The sequence below is a fragment of the Ceratotherium simum genome, chromosome 34, assembly GCF_057802395.1.
Source record: "Ceratotherium simum simum isolate JZ-2026a chromosome 34, ASM5780239v1, whole genome shotgun sequence".
NCBI lineage: Eukaryota > Metazoa > Chordata > Mammalia > Perissodactyla > Rhinocerotidae > Ceratotherium > Ceratotherium simum.
Window position 1 is genome coordinate 21679755 of NC_141933.1, and position 14119 is coordinate 21693873.

Consider the following 14119-nt stretch of genomic DNA (forward strand, 5'->3'; position numbering starts at 1 on the left):
AATAATTTAAGATAAAGTGACCATAAAATACTAAAATATAAATCAACGCTTAAATTTTAAAAACTATCTCATCTCTGACAGCAATTATTTTTAGCATATTGGTCTTCATGTTTTAAGGGTTTAGAAAAAAATCCAGTCATTCATAGCTATCATTTCATCTTTGTTACTATTATTTTGCTTTTATGTTAATTGCTTTAAGTCTTTTGGGAAAAAATTGAGAGTTAATACTCTTCATATAGCTTAAATTTCACTTCCATAAGCCCACTTATTCAAAACCAGAGTTGTAAGACTTTCTGTAGACTCAAAATTATTGTCTGTGGCCCAGAGCCATTCTTATTTTCTCATAGTTTATGGTACAGATATAGTATAGAACATTTAAATACTTAATCCCACTATGTTCAGGGTAAGAATTCTAGAATAATATTTTAGAAACCTTTTTAAAAATTTTATTTTGGAAAGAGCATTTAAAGAGGGTTTAAAAGTACCTTATATGATAATCCAGCAAATGTTACCTTTTCTTGACATTTTCATAGGAATTTTTGACTGAGGTATTTTATTCTCTATCCCGGAAGAGAAGTCTTCCTAGAAAGTTACCTTGTCGTAGGTGATTATATTTACTGTTCAGGCAGTGTCTCTTGTAGTCGTTAGGCAGTGGGTCATAAGTGTGGAGAGTATTTATCAGACTCTTTCAGGATTTCTCCCTTGCATTTGTTTACTCGTAATCCGTTCACAGAACATCTAGACCCATTGATGGATACTCAGATAGATATATAGATATATAGATATGTATGTATATTTTTTTAGCTTGTTAAACATAGCATACATGCCTTATTGTAAAGTTAAGTAAAATAAGTTCTTGGATTGAAGAATGGTACTGAGGCAGGTTGATTTTTGGAAGTGAGAAATAGTATTCATTTCTACAAGTTGAGCACCCACTGGCCTAACTATTGTGTTTTAACACAATCCATTGATTCTGAGAGCTGGCATTGATTGCCCACACTTAACTCTTGTTTGACAGTCCAACTTCTTTGAGCTTCTCCATTTTTATTTATTCATTTATTTTTATTTATTTTTTTAATATATTATAATTTAAATTAGATTTAAGGAACCAAGAGGCAGTAGACCTTAGATTAAATAGGTTCTTTTGTATTTAATATGGTAACCTACATTATCAGCAACTGACATATTTTTAGAAAACTTCAGCGTTTCAGATATAGCTGGTGGTCATGTACCAGATCAGTCTCAACTTGAAGAATCTGGGGGCACTAAGTTGTTGGCCAATCTCTTGGGTGATCTCATTAGAGAGGCCTTATATCAAATACTCTTATAAAAAAGACCATACGAATTAAACGTGAGGGGGAAGATGTGTGCCCAACCCTGGCAGAAGACCAGACAGGGTGAGGTGAAAGAATTGCATGTGAAATGATGAAGAAAAAGTGGTCTCTCATTGGGGTGGTGTTCAGTCTGCTAGTAGGCCGCCCTACTACATTAAGCATTTGGAAACTTTAATTTTGGATTTTTTTCCCACTTGAGTAAAAGGCAAGCATGCTCAGTGTATCTCATCTAAAATAGTATTCTTTTTTGATTCCTCGCATTTTAGAACTGAGAAGATGCCCTGGTCGTCAGTGTGTTAGTTCGAGTGATGTAGTGTTAAGGCAGTTGTAGCACTGACAGCTTTTCAAGTGTAGGCTAAAATCACAAATGTGCTCTCCGAAGTAAGGGAGAGGCAAGTAGAGAAAAACTTCTTATCTTAGTGATAATGCCGTTAAGTGTGCAATGTGTGCATACTTATAACTTCCATTTTTCTGCTTTTGTCTGATTAGTGGAGCTTTAGGTTTTCTGTCAACTAATAGTTTCTATAAAGAATAATAATGTTTTAGTAGAAAAGAGTACTATTACCATGCAAGATGCTAAACTATAAAACTGCTTGTAATTTACAGTTGCAAAGAGCTGCCCGTGCTCTAGTGTTAGGAGCCTACATTTAGGATGTGTGCGTTAGGGGGTGATGATATGACTACAGCTTAATGCATGACGAGTTTGATTGGCTAAGTGCTTAAGGTTCTTCATCATTTGTAAAACAATATGCATAAAAGTCTTCTTGCTACTATTCTGTTAACAAATGAAATATCTTTCTCACAGATATTTTTTCTTTCCAATCAGAATGCTGATTTAAAGAAACAGCTTCATGAACTCCAAGCCAAAATCACAGCATTGAGTGAGAAACAGGTAGGGGAAAAAGGAGGGGGGCCATATTTTTAACCTTGTGTTCTAAAGATATGTCTGCTGGAGGCTTCTAGGAGAACTGCTATTTTTCCTCATGTGTGAAAATAAGTGTGGGCAGCCAGACTCAGTTTTAAATTTGTTTGAGCTCTGTTTATCTATTTTTATTTTTGGTTGAAATTAGTCTCTAGAGTATCCCATGGGTATATGTTACTGACTAATATCTAGAAGCACTGTGGCAGGCTGCTGTTAACTGTGTTAATTATACTCTCTAGTTCACCGATAGGGGCAAGGGGTAAGGGAAGATAGTGGGAGTCTGTGCTAGAGGATCTTGTAGCTGCTAGATGTGCCTTGTGCCCTGGTTTAAAGGCTTGAGATGACATTTACCTTACTGTGGCGAGCACGGTTGTAAATAGATTGCTCTAAATGTAGGTCTCCCATTCTGATGATTGTCATACCTTTATGTTAATCTTTATTAGATATTGACCTACTATTCTGTGAAAAAACTTCGGTGGAAACTTGTGAGCTTTATTCTATATAGGGCAAGAGAAGAGCATCTTGCTTTTTTCCCAAGGACATCTGGACGGTATTCTTTGGAGTTACCTGCATAATAATCACCTCCACTTCACCAGTTCAGGCAGCTCCTGCCACCAGGTGGAGTGTGACAATTGATAAGAGTTATAAATAAATATCTATGGTAATCTGACAAAGCGTTTGTTTTCTCGTTCCTTCCCCACCACTCGCCCTCTGGTTAACAGAAGCCGTTTTCTGTCTTGGAGTAGGTAAATGTGTGAACCAAAAGGATAAGGTGATTTGCAGTTGATAGTTTGTGCTAGTGACGTCTCATTGAAGATTTTTGACTAAATGGTTCTCAATAATTGATTTTTATGTTGTTTTTTAAACTTTTATTTAGCGAAATAATAGCAATGAGAGTAATTTATTCCTGGTGAGTTCTGATTGTGTTTGTGTTGTGTTTTCATTTAACTGAGGGGAGAAATAAATTTTGAGAACTATGTGGAACAGATAGGAGTCGTTAATGTTTCAGAATAGAATCTTTTTCCAAGCTGAGTGAACAACTGCTCCCCCTCCTCCTGTTCTTATGCTTCTTTGTTCCCCCATCTTGTCTTCTCCAGAGACAGGAGGTATTTTAGATCAGGGAATTGCCAAACTAAAATTGGGAGGAGGTGGCATGGTGAAGACTAATTTGTAAGGAAAAATATAAACCGAGTTTGTTAGTATGTATTTGGCTCCAGAAGTGGTTCAGTTCTCTAAAGTCAAAATGCTGTGTGTTAGTGAAAGTGTTCTAGCTTTAGAATTCTTTTAGCGATGAGCCTCCTTATAGTTTCAGGGTTAGTTTGACAAGATGCCAATGAATGAGTCACTTTTGCTGAAAAATTCACGTGTTCCAGCAGGGAAAGAAGGTGAAAACTGATTAGTGGAGTGGGGGGTGGGGGATGCTGTCACAAAGTTAAGACAAGCTAAGGCTACACATGGGGAAAATGGGGCAATTAAAAAAAAATTGTTTATTTGAAATTTTTGTGAGAATCATGTAAAGATTTGGTTTATTTCTGTAACTTTTTATTCTTTAATTTTTTTTCCGCTAGGGACCTCACTTAATAAGAACATTGCAATCATTTGTGTTCAGTAAGACATTTCAAGTGGTAAACTGTGTCATCTGAACTAAGTTTGGATTTTAGAAACTAGAATGTTAAAAAATGGGTCTAGCATCAGGAAAACCTGAGGTATGCAAAGTAAAGAGAACTAGAGTCAGAAACTGAAAGGCAATCTTGCAATTTAAAAAATATTTGCCTAACTGTTAAAATGACCTTTTTGATAGAACAGAAAATTTATCATTTTTAGATAGGATAGTACTTGAAGGAAGCACATCTGTAAAGTTCAAAAGCTGGTCCTTCCTCAGACTAGTTTCCAACATGAAACATTGATATTTAGTTTAAAATAGTTTTATTTTAGAACAAACTCCTAATGCTGAATGCCCAGCTTTTTGTTTTTCCTTCTCAAAAGATCCACTTAGCCTCTGGCAAAACTTACTGATTTTTCTTCTACTTCAGTAACTAAAATCTGAATTACCTTACTCACATGACTAATATTTTAATTTAACATTAATTTTCTTGGTTGTGAGGAAAATTTTAAATACAGAAAAGTTCAAAGAATGTCATATTCCAGAATGAACAGTTATTAACCCTTGGTCATTATTTGTTTCCATTCTTTTTCTAGATGCGTTTTTCTATAATTGTTTTTTCTGTATCCACTTGAAAACTGAATTATACAAGTAATAGGTGCATACATTCTCTTATTTTGCTTTATTAAAAAAAAACATTGCAGATAGTCATTAATTCTTACAGTAGGCACTTATTAGTTCTTATTTGTTATTGCTACCTCAATCTTTGATATTTATTCAGTTGCTTCCTCGAGACTAATTATGAAATGATGTCCTCTATTTGGGAAAACATGGTCTTTAGTCAGCATCCTTCATGGCTAAAACTCAGTGAATTTCATTGAATTCTTGGTTAGAAGGTTCCAGTGCTTTCAACTGTAACTTGATATTTCTGAATAGAAATTCTCCGTGGCAGATTTTGAAGTCAGCTTCTTGACCTACTTGGCTTTAATTTGTGGTTGACAGTTTTAACTCAGGAAATCCTCAGACTTGATTGGCTAAATAAATTATATGTTATGTAGACATTAAAAATCATGGTTTCAAAAATATTTTAATGAAATAGGAATGTGGTCATGATGAAATAAGTGAAAAAGCACATGCAGCTTCGTTTGCATTACATCCCATTTTTGTGTGTTGTATGTATATATGTATGTAGGCATGTAAATGTATATAAAAACCACGTCAGTAGAAAATATTGTTGGAAGGTGATGAATTTACAGGTAGTTTATTATTTTTTATTCTCTTATATTTATTTGCTAAATTCTCCACAATAAGTATGTTTCCTTTTTATAATCAGAGATAGACAAGAAACATTATTAAAAAAATTTTTAACACCAAACTCTTGTTTGTTCCAGGGATAGTTAGCATTTAAAAATCTAATGATACTCTCCTCATGGTGTATGAACCACTCTAATCTGAGAATCCAATTCTTCTGAACACTAGTAATACTGAAGTGTGGAAGCAACTATTAATTTCTTTAACAAGGTTCATTCTCATTCTGCACCCTTCCCCCCCTCATTTTTGACATGCATGTGTGGTCTTTTGCTTATCAGAATAGAGATTCTGATATTGGAACCAACACACTTAGTTGCTTTGGTTTAATTCATTGTAGAAACAGTCTTAACATCCCAAAGTTTGTTGCTTGTCCCTGTGGTGAGTCAGGCTTAAGCCAGAGTAGTTGCATCTTTGATTTCTCCCTGTCTTGAACAGTTCGCCACCCCACCTCCCTTCACCTGGTGCCCTCCTGGCCACGTGTCAGGTAGCAGCTTAAATGTTACTTCCTCAGAGGACCTAGCCCTGACACCCCTTCCTCCTGTCAAAATCAGCTGTTTCTATTATAATCTCTCATTGAACCCTTCATTTTTCCTTCATAGCTATACTATTTAGGATTAGGTTCAGCTGTGAATGACTGAAAACTCAAAATACAAATGTCCTAAACATGGTAGAATTTTATTTCTCTCTTGTGTAAAAGCTCTCTAGGTGGACCAGGGCTGGTAATAGTGGTGCCACAGTGTCAGGGAACCTAGACTCCTATTCTCTTGCTCTGCCATTCTCAGCATGAAGCTTCCACATCATAGTCCAAAATAGCTGCTCCATCTGGTAAGAAGGGGGAAAGCAACAAAGAGCAAGCCTGTAATTTTTAAGGATGTTTACTGGAAGTTGCATGTACCACTTCCAGTTAGATCCCATTGGTCAGAACTTAGTCATGTGGCCTCAACTAGGAGCAAGGAAGGCTGGGAAGTGTAGTTTATTCCAGGTGGCCATGGGCAGATAAAATTCAAGGACTCTGGCACTGAGTAAGAAAGGGGAAATAAATACTGGGGATAATTATCAATTTCTGCCACAATAGTTTATCACAATTTGTATTTACGTATATGTGATTATTACTTTTTTAATATCTGTCTTCCTCACTGGACTGTTAGTTTCAGGAAGTCAGGGAACATGTGTGTCTTCTTTATTCTGAGTATAGTATTTAGTATAATATTTAGCATAAAATAATATGTAGCACAGAAAAGCATTTGTGTTTCTTAAATGCGTTATTTTATCCACCTGATCTTTTTCTCTACTTGTAGATACTTTTTTTTTAAACAGTGCATCTTGCTTTTCATGCGTTTTAAACTTAAAGCATTATGAACATCTTACATTTTTGAGTGTTCTTTAAAAACATGCTTTTTAATAGCATTGAATATTTAGTGATCTGGCTAGATTATAATTTAACTATTCCTCTATTTGATGATAGGATGTTTCCAGCTTTTTGCTATTATAAATATTCCTGTGATAAACACCCTTGTCTGTGAATCTGTTTCTCTCTGGTTGCCTTAGGGTAAATTCTTAGGTGTGAGATTACTGGGTCTATTGGTCAGCTGTTGCCATAACAGTTCTGCATAACAAACCAGTGTTTTATTGAGTGGCTTACAACACTAAGTGTTTATTTTCACGCTGGGTTTATAGATCACCTGGGGTTCTCCTGCTCTAGGCCGGGCTTGGCCAGGCACACCTCCTTCAGTTTGTGGGTTCACTGGCCCTGCCTCTGGCTGCAGGTTGTGTTAGATCCACTCTAAATGTGTTCATTCCAAGGCCTAGTGTGAAGGGGCAGCAGCTACGGGGCATACTCATTTCATGGTTTATCACTAGAATGCAAGAAGCAGGCCAAACCACCAAAACACATTTCAAGCTTCTGCTGGCATCAAGCCTTGTAACATCTCATTAGTCAAACAAATCACGTGGGGGCCAGCCCGGTGGCGTAAGCGGTTAAGTGCGCGTGCTTCGCTGCGGCGGCCCGGGATCCACCGGTTCGGATCCCGGGCGCGCACTGACGCACCGCTTGTTAAGCCATGCTGTGGCGACGTCCCATATAAAGTAGAGGAAGATGGGCACGGATGTTAGCCCAGGGCCAGTCTTCCTCAGCAAAAAAGAGGAGGATTGGCATTGGATGTTAGCTCAGGGCTGGTTTTCCTTACAAAAAAACAAAAAACAGAAAACAAATCATGTGGCCAAGCCTTGCAAAATTACATGACGAAGGATGTGGATGTATAATTTTATAACGGAGAAAATATAAAGAATTGAGAACAATAATCCATCTACCACACTGCTCAAAAGGTATAAAAAGACTTTTATTATATTAAAAATAAAAACTTTTACCATTATTTCCAAATAGCCTTCAGAAAAGGCTGTGTCAGATTAACAGCATATATGAGAGTACCTAGTTTTTCCCAGGAGATACCCTGTGAGGGAAAATGGCACTTTGTTAATTTGAAAGATGGATGAATATGTATCTGATGTTTATCTGAAGGTATATTTTTCATGCCATTTGTCCACGGTACAAATATTCCATAGAATTACCTTTTGGTTTTAGGTTTTGCTTTTCTTTCACCCTTTCTCCTATTTTTCTTATTCCTTTTTAGAGAGATAGACCCCTTCACAGTCTTTGGTCTTTACTACTGGTTTGCTTTTCTGACTCTGTGTTTAAAAATTATAGTCTCTGTTCTTTACAGATTGCTTAACCTAACACAAGATGAAATACTTTTCTGGGTTTAATAAATAATTGCCATTTATGGAAACATTCTCATTTTAGATTTGAACATATTTTAGTAAAATGGATTCTGAAGCCTTTGGGAGAGAAGTTTCTGTTCCTGCCGTAACTAATTATGTTTCTGATGCATAGAACAACATAATTTAAAAGCTAAGTAGGTGACTTGAACAATGGACTGAATGTGGGGGGGACACTGGGAGTATGACTATATTCCTGACTCTGTAACAGGCTTGTTGATAGATTTTGAGTTATTAAGTAATTTAATATGTCTGTTTCCTTATTTATGGAATGTTTGGATAATGCCTTTTAGGAGTTAATGAACATGTATCTATTGAGTGCACTGAATATTTTTGGAGGTAAGTTCTATTTAAATGGAAAATGTTGGCTTTAGTCATGGTGGTTAACTTCATCTCACTTGTAACACCTTCATCCTACAGGTAAAGTACTACTTTTTTAAGGAGCTGTATAACTCACGTTTAACTCAGTCATGAGTACATCATTGTAATACATAAACTGGGACATGGACTATTTGTGACTTAGCCATGATTGTATAATTAATCGGTATCAGATTCAAGACTAGAATCCAGATCCCTGTACTCTTCATTGAGTTTTATTTAATAAATTATATTCTTAAATTACTTTGTAGACCTTTATCTATCAAATATTTTGTAAAATAGGACATTAGGCACAATAATTACATTGCCTTTAGGCTTCATTGCCTTGGAGTCAAGTAAGTAAAATAGTTCTTGAGTCCAGTATCGGTAACCTGATAGATGACTATCTCCAGCCTCTGATACCAGTAACCATAGATTGTTACCCTCTCTCATTCACAACCAAACTAGTGTGATTGGCACATCACATCAGAATTTAGAATTGTTATTTTCTTAAAGATCCTTGAAATATGATGGTAACTTGACCTCATCTTTATCCAAAGCTTAGGAGTTCCCTAGGATTTAGTCTTGTTCAGCCCTCCAGTACAATATTTATGTGAAACCATTGGTTCAATTGTTTGTTGAGTTTACTGCTGCTTGTGTACATAGAACATCAATTCTTTCTCCCTTGCATCGAGTACAGGAAATGTAATATTTCAAATTTCTCCTGGTGAAATCCTGTTGTCTTATATTCAGCCAAAACGAGATGAATGAAGGGCTCAGAAATACTGGCCAAGAACCTGAAGGTTCTGAAGATTGAGAGGTTGTATGCCTGTTATGTGACTGTGGTTCCCAGTCCTGCATTATCTCCTGTAACCTTTGTTAGCAGAGTACAGTTGTCTCTGTTGCTGGTAGTTGCTCCTAACTGGTTGAAGATTTGATTATCTCTTTCAGATAGAGAAGTTTGATGAAGTAACTCATTTTAATAATGTCATGCCGTATTATTGTAGGACGTTTTATTTGAGTATGGTGGAGGAAATCAAGTTAGTTGGTGACTTGTACCAAATGTAGCGGTCTACTTGCTTAGTAGGTTAGAATGATCATCTTCTCAGTTCATCCTAATCATTTATTTTTGATGCTGGCAAATGGAATGAGTTTTTAAATTCAGTTTGAAATTCTTAACTCTCGTCATCAGGTGTTGTGTGTCTTGACATTGGGCTACTGGAATCTAGTGTATTTTGCTTCTTCTTTGCTCATCTCTCATGTAGCGAAGAGCAGTTGCTTCAAGCAATGAAAATCTAGTTAAAACCCAAGTTTGTGGAACTTTTTTCAAGCCCTGTGTTTAGGGACTCTTTACTTTGACTCTTTGGAAAACATTAATCTAATTTGGCTGGTAGGTAGTGTGCACTACAGATGCTTAACAGGGCCTTAGCCACCTTTCCACTAGATCAGTAAATTGTGCTGTTAAGTAATCTATTCCTTCCAATTTAATCTGTGTTTTTTCAAATTTCTTTACCTTTCTAAGATTATGGCTCGTCTGTTTATTCCACATACATTTATTGAGAGTTTTCTATGGTGAAAGGCTTGGTACTAGGTCCACGGAGGATGCAGAGGATGATAATCTTACAGTGTTGCCTCTCTGTAACTGGTCATCACCTACAAGATGTTCAAGGTCATTAGCACTGATGCCTTTAGCAACTCGTTCTCGATTGTCTGTCTTGCATCCTTTCCTGCCATACATGCCCCATAAGTTCCCTGATGTCACCTTTATTTCCTGGGCTCTCTCAAGGCTCTGTGCCTTTGCACATGCTGTTCTCTACAGCTGGAATTCTTTCCTCTTTGCCTGGCAAATTCCTACTTACCCTTAGAAGACCCACTTCAAGCAAAGATCCTCTGGAAAGCTTTCCTTGACTTCTTTCCACTCGCCAGGCAGTGTTAGACACCCCTCTTCTGTGTACCCATGGTATTTGTGCCTGCCTCTCTTATTCGTACTCATTGTGTTGTATTGTAATTATTTGTAAGCTCCTCGAGGACAGGGAATGTGTCTTACTCGTATTTGTACCCCTCAAGCCCATCATGGTGGAAATGTAGCAAGTATTTTTGAATGTATTAATTCATTATCCTGTCAAGAAGCTAGTAGTTTAGAGGGGGCCAAGGTTGTCCATACTAAGGCATTTTACCATTAAAAGAAGATTCCCATTCAAATAGTTCAGTTCCTCTTTTTTGGGAAGAAATATTTTCAATATTGTTTCCTACTTGAATGTTTTAGGAATGTTCAATAACATTGTTAACTCTATTCCAGTTTAGAGCAGCTTTATCTTAGTTTCAGAAAAGGAAAACTTTTATGAAGTGAAGTAATAAACTAGTAGACGAGTCTGGGGCCAGCAATCTGGAAACCTGATATATTAGAAACAGTCTCCTGTGCAGCGTTGCTCTGTCACTACCTCTTTCTGTTGTACCTTCTTTGGGTCCTCTTTTAGGCTGCTTCTCCTGACCTTATAAAACATGCTTACATCTCTTGTATCCTTTCAAACAACAGAATTCCTTCCTTTGTTTCTTAATTTCTTTCTGCCATTTCCCTCTCTCTCTTTGTCCCTTCATTATTAAACTTCTTAAAAGATTAGTATCTATTTGATGTTACTTTTTCCTTACCTTCTCGTTCTTGATCAGAACTGCCATCAGTGTCAATCTTCATTCTACTCTAGTGAGCTCACTGAAACTTCTAGTAATGTCATTGCCAAATCTAAAGGAAGTTCTTCAGACTTCATCTTCCTTGAACTAACTGTAGCATTTCATATTAATGACCATCTTCTTCTTAACATTTTCTACTTCAGAGAACTTTCTTGGTTCCTTCCTGGTTCCACTTTTACCTCTTGGAATGCACCTACTCACTTTCCTTCTCAGGCAATTCTTCCTCAGCCTACCCTTTAAAAATGAATATTCTGTGGTGATTTGTCGCTGTCTTCCTTTCCATCTTGCTTTCTTTTCCCCTGTGGGTGACATCCTAGCTTAAACCACTACTGAATGCTGCTGACCTCCAAATCTTTATTTTTTCTTCTCTCTCTCTTGGGCTCCAGACAGATGAGCATTTTCAGCTTCTACCTTCTGAATGTCTGAAAGCTCCATATTCTCCAAACAGCACTCCTAAACCCAACCCCCCCCCCAATTCTACTCTTTCTTTCTGTTTTTGGTTAATGATGCCCCCTTCATCCAGTGGCTGAGCAGAAACCTGGAGGTCATCATGGACTTCTTTCTCTCTCTCGATCTCTCATCCATAGTTATAAAGTCCTGTTTCTTCAAGCTCCTCCATATTGCCCAGACCCTCGTATACCCTTTCCGTGGCATTGCCTTGCATCCAGTCCCTATCTTTTATGATCCAGCCTTTCCGCTATTATCAGGGTGATCTAAAATACCACGCTTGTATGTTGCTTTTCTGCTTAAGATCCTTCAGTAGCTCCCCTTCCCTTATATTCTAGGAAAAAAGTGCAAACTCCTTACCATGGCTCAGAAAACCCCGCATTTTCTCACCTATGCCCGCCTCTCCACTGAACTGGTACATGTCTTGTCCTCCAGACTTGTTATATACTTACATTTTCTTGGTTATGGTTATGCTCTATTGTTTCTTCAACCTGGATATTCTTTCCCTTCTTCATAGCTTAGTGCAAACCTAGGGTCATCTTCTGCCCTTTGACCCAGGAGGTTCATTTACAGGACAGTATACTACAGAAATAGCCACACAAGAAAGTTGAAAACAACTATGAAGAGATCAGGGTGCGTCAGCCAGTAATACATGAGTTATGAGTAATACATGCATATCATGAGGTGCTTAACCGAGTGGAAAGATGAATGGAAGGTGAAAAAAGCAAATTGTAAAACAGGTGTACAGTCTGATTCATTATTTAAAATACAAAATGTTAAAAGACCATGTTTGTATACATGCATTCATGGCCATTTATACTTGAAAATACGTGGGAAGAGGTCTAGATTATCTAGAATTATTTACATGGAGCTGTTAACAGTGATTACCTCTAAGAAGTGGGATTCAAGAGAGGTGACCAAGGAAGCTGGTACTTTTAACTTTATATATTATTATTTGAATTTGTTTTTTATAAGGAACATATATTAGTTTTTTAAACTATTAAAGTATAATATAAATATAGAAAACTACACACATGTGTGTATATATGTGTGTCCATATGGCTCAAATATGTTTCTACAAACTGAAACACCCAGGTAGCTAGCATCCATATCAGTATCAGATAATTCACTCATCACCACGGAAACTCCTTTGTGCTTTCTTCAATTCGCTACCCACCCGCCCCAACCAGAGAAACCGCTGTTGTGACTTCTAACAGCAGAGATGCATTTTGCTTATATATGAAATCAAATAGGGTGCACTCTTTTCTCTCTGGCTTATTTGTTCAGCACTATGTTTATGAGATTACATCTATTTCTTTGGAAGTTTTTATTTTTTAATTTTTTTAAATTAATTAATTAATTAATTTTTTTGTGAGGAAGATCAGCCCTGAGCTAACATCCGTGCTACTCCTCTTCTTTTTGCTGAGGAAGACCGGCTCTGAGCTAACGTCTATTGCCAATCCTCCTCCTTTTTTTTTCCCCACAGCCCCAGTAGATAGTTGTATGTCATAGCTGCACATCCTTCTAGTTGCTGTATGTGGGACATGGCCTCAGCATGGCCAGAGAAGCAGTGCGTGGTGCGCGCCCAGGATCCGAACCCGGGCCGCCAGTAGCGGAGCGCGCGCACTTAACTGCTAAGCCGCGGGGCCCGCCCCTGAATGTTTTTTAAAAAAACTTTTATTTTGAAATAATTATGGAGTCATAGGAAGTTGTCTTTTGACATTTTAAATCACTAAAGAAAAAAAGTTTGTCATCCCCTGGATATACCCACCCTCACACCTCTTGGCATAGTTAATCCTTTCTCTTGTGAATTGATAGCTCCTTGCTGTGGTGCTGTTATCACATTTCTTTAACTATTTGTTTGTATGTTTATCCCCCTTGTAGATTGTGAGTCCCTAAGAATTGTGTTCCTTTGCTCCTTAAAACCCAGTGTATACCTGGTGCTTCACACACAGTGATACTTAAACAACATTTGTTAGAGAGAAGCAGTAAGTTCTAGTCCTGGCTGGACTGCTTACTGACTGGCCTTGTGACTACTGAATTTCTCTGAACTGGTTTCCTGATCTCTAACATGGACGTTATAGTTGTGTCACTTCAGATGCTTTAGCTACATGTAACTGAAAGCCCAACTAAAAGTGGCTAAAACAATAAGTGGACTTATTAATTCACCTAATAAGTTGCTAGAGTTGTCCATTTCAGCAGCTTGGCAGCAGAATCAGAACCCATGTTCTGGTCATCTCTCTGCCACCCTCAGTGTGTCAGCAAACATTGCACGTGGTCGCAGGATGGCTGCTGCAGCTCCAGGCTTTACATCCTCACACACCAACATCCTGGGGCAAAAAAAGGACCAGCTCTTCTTACATGTCTCTTCTTAAGAGCAAGGAAAACCTTAATTAGAAGCCCTTCATCAGACTCTGCATCTCATCGACCACAGTTTTGTCACATGCCAACACCTAAGGTCGTCACCGGCACGAAGAGCAGTCCAAGACTGATTTATGTCCTGAAGCTGAGGATTCGCCTCTCAGACGTGCAGAGGCTGGGCACCCAAACAAAGTTGGTTTTTGTTAGCAGGGAAGCAGAAGGGGTGGAGAATAATGGCTGTCAAAAAAGCAATCAACAATGTCCGTCTCCATCTATAACAGTTTTTTCTACTAATGTAAATTAAACATAATGTACATCTGA

At 37.5% G+C, this 14119-nt stretch overlaps 1 protein-coding gene across 17 annotated transcripts in view; it reads left to right on the forward strand.

Annotated features, from left to right (window-relative positions):
• PHF21A (PHD finger protein 21A) overlaps positions 1–14119 on the forward strand; it is a 182296-nt gene that overhangs the window by 42095 nt on the left and 126082 nt on the right. For 14 of the 17 annotated variants that reach the window (XM_087423069.1, XM_087423064.1, XM_087423054.1 and 11 more), the window contains one exon: positions 2140–2226. In XM_087423069.1, the coding sequence (XP_087279195.1) occupies positions 2140–2226 (87 nt within the window). The remainder of the gene's footprint in view (positions 1–2139; positions 2227–14119) is intronic. The other 3 variants (XM_087423068.1, XM_087423066.1, XM_087423067.1) reach the window with 1 other exon arrangement.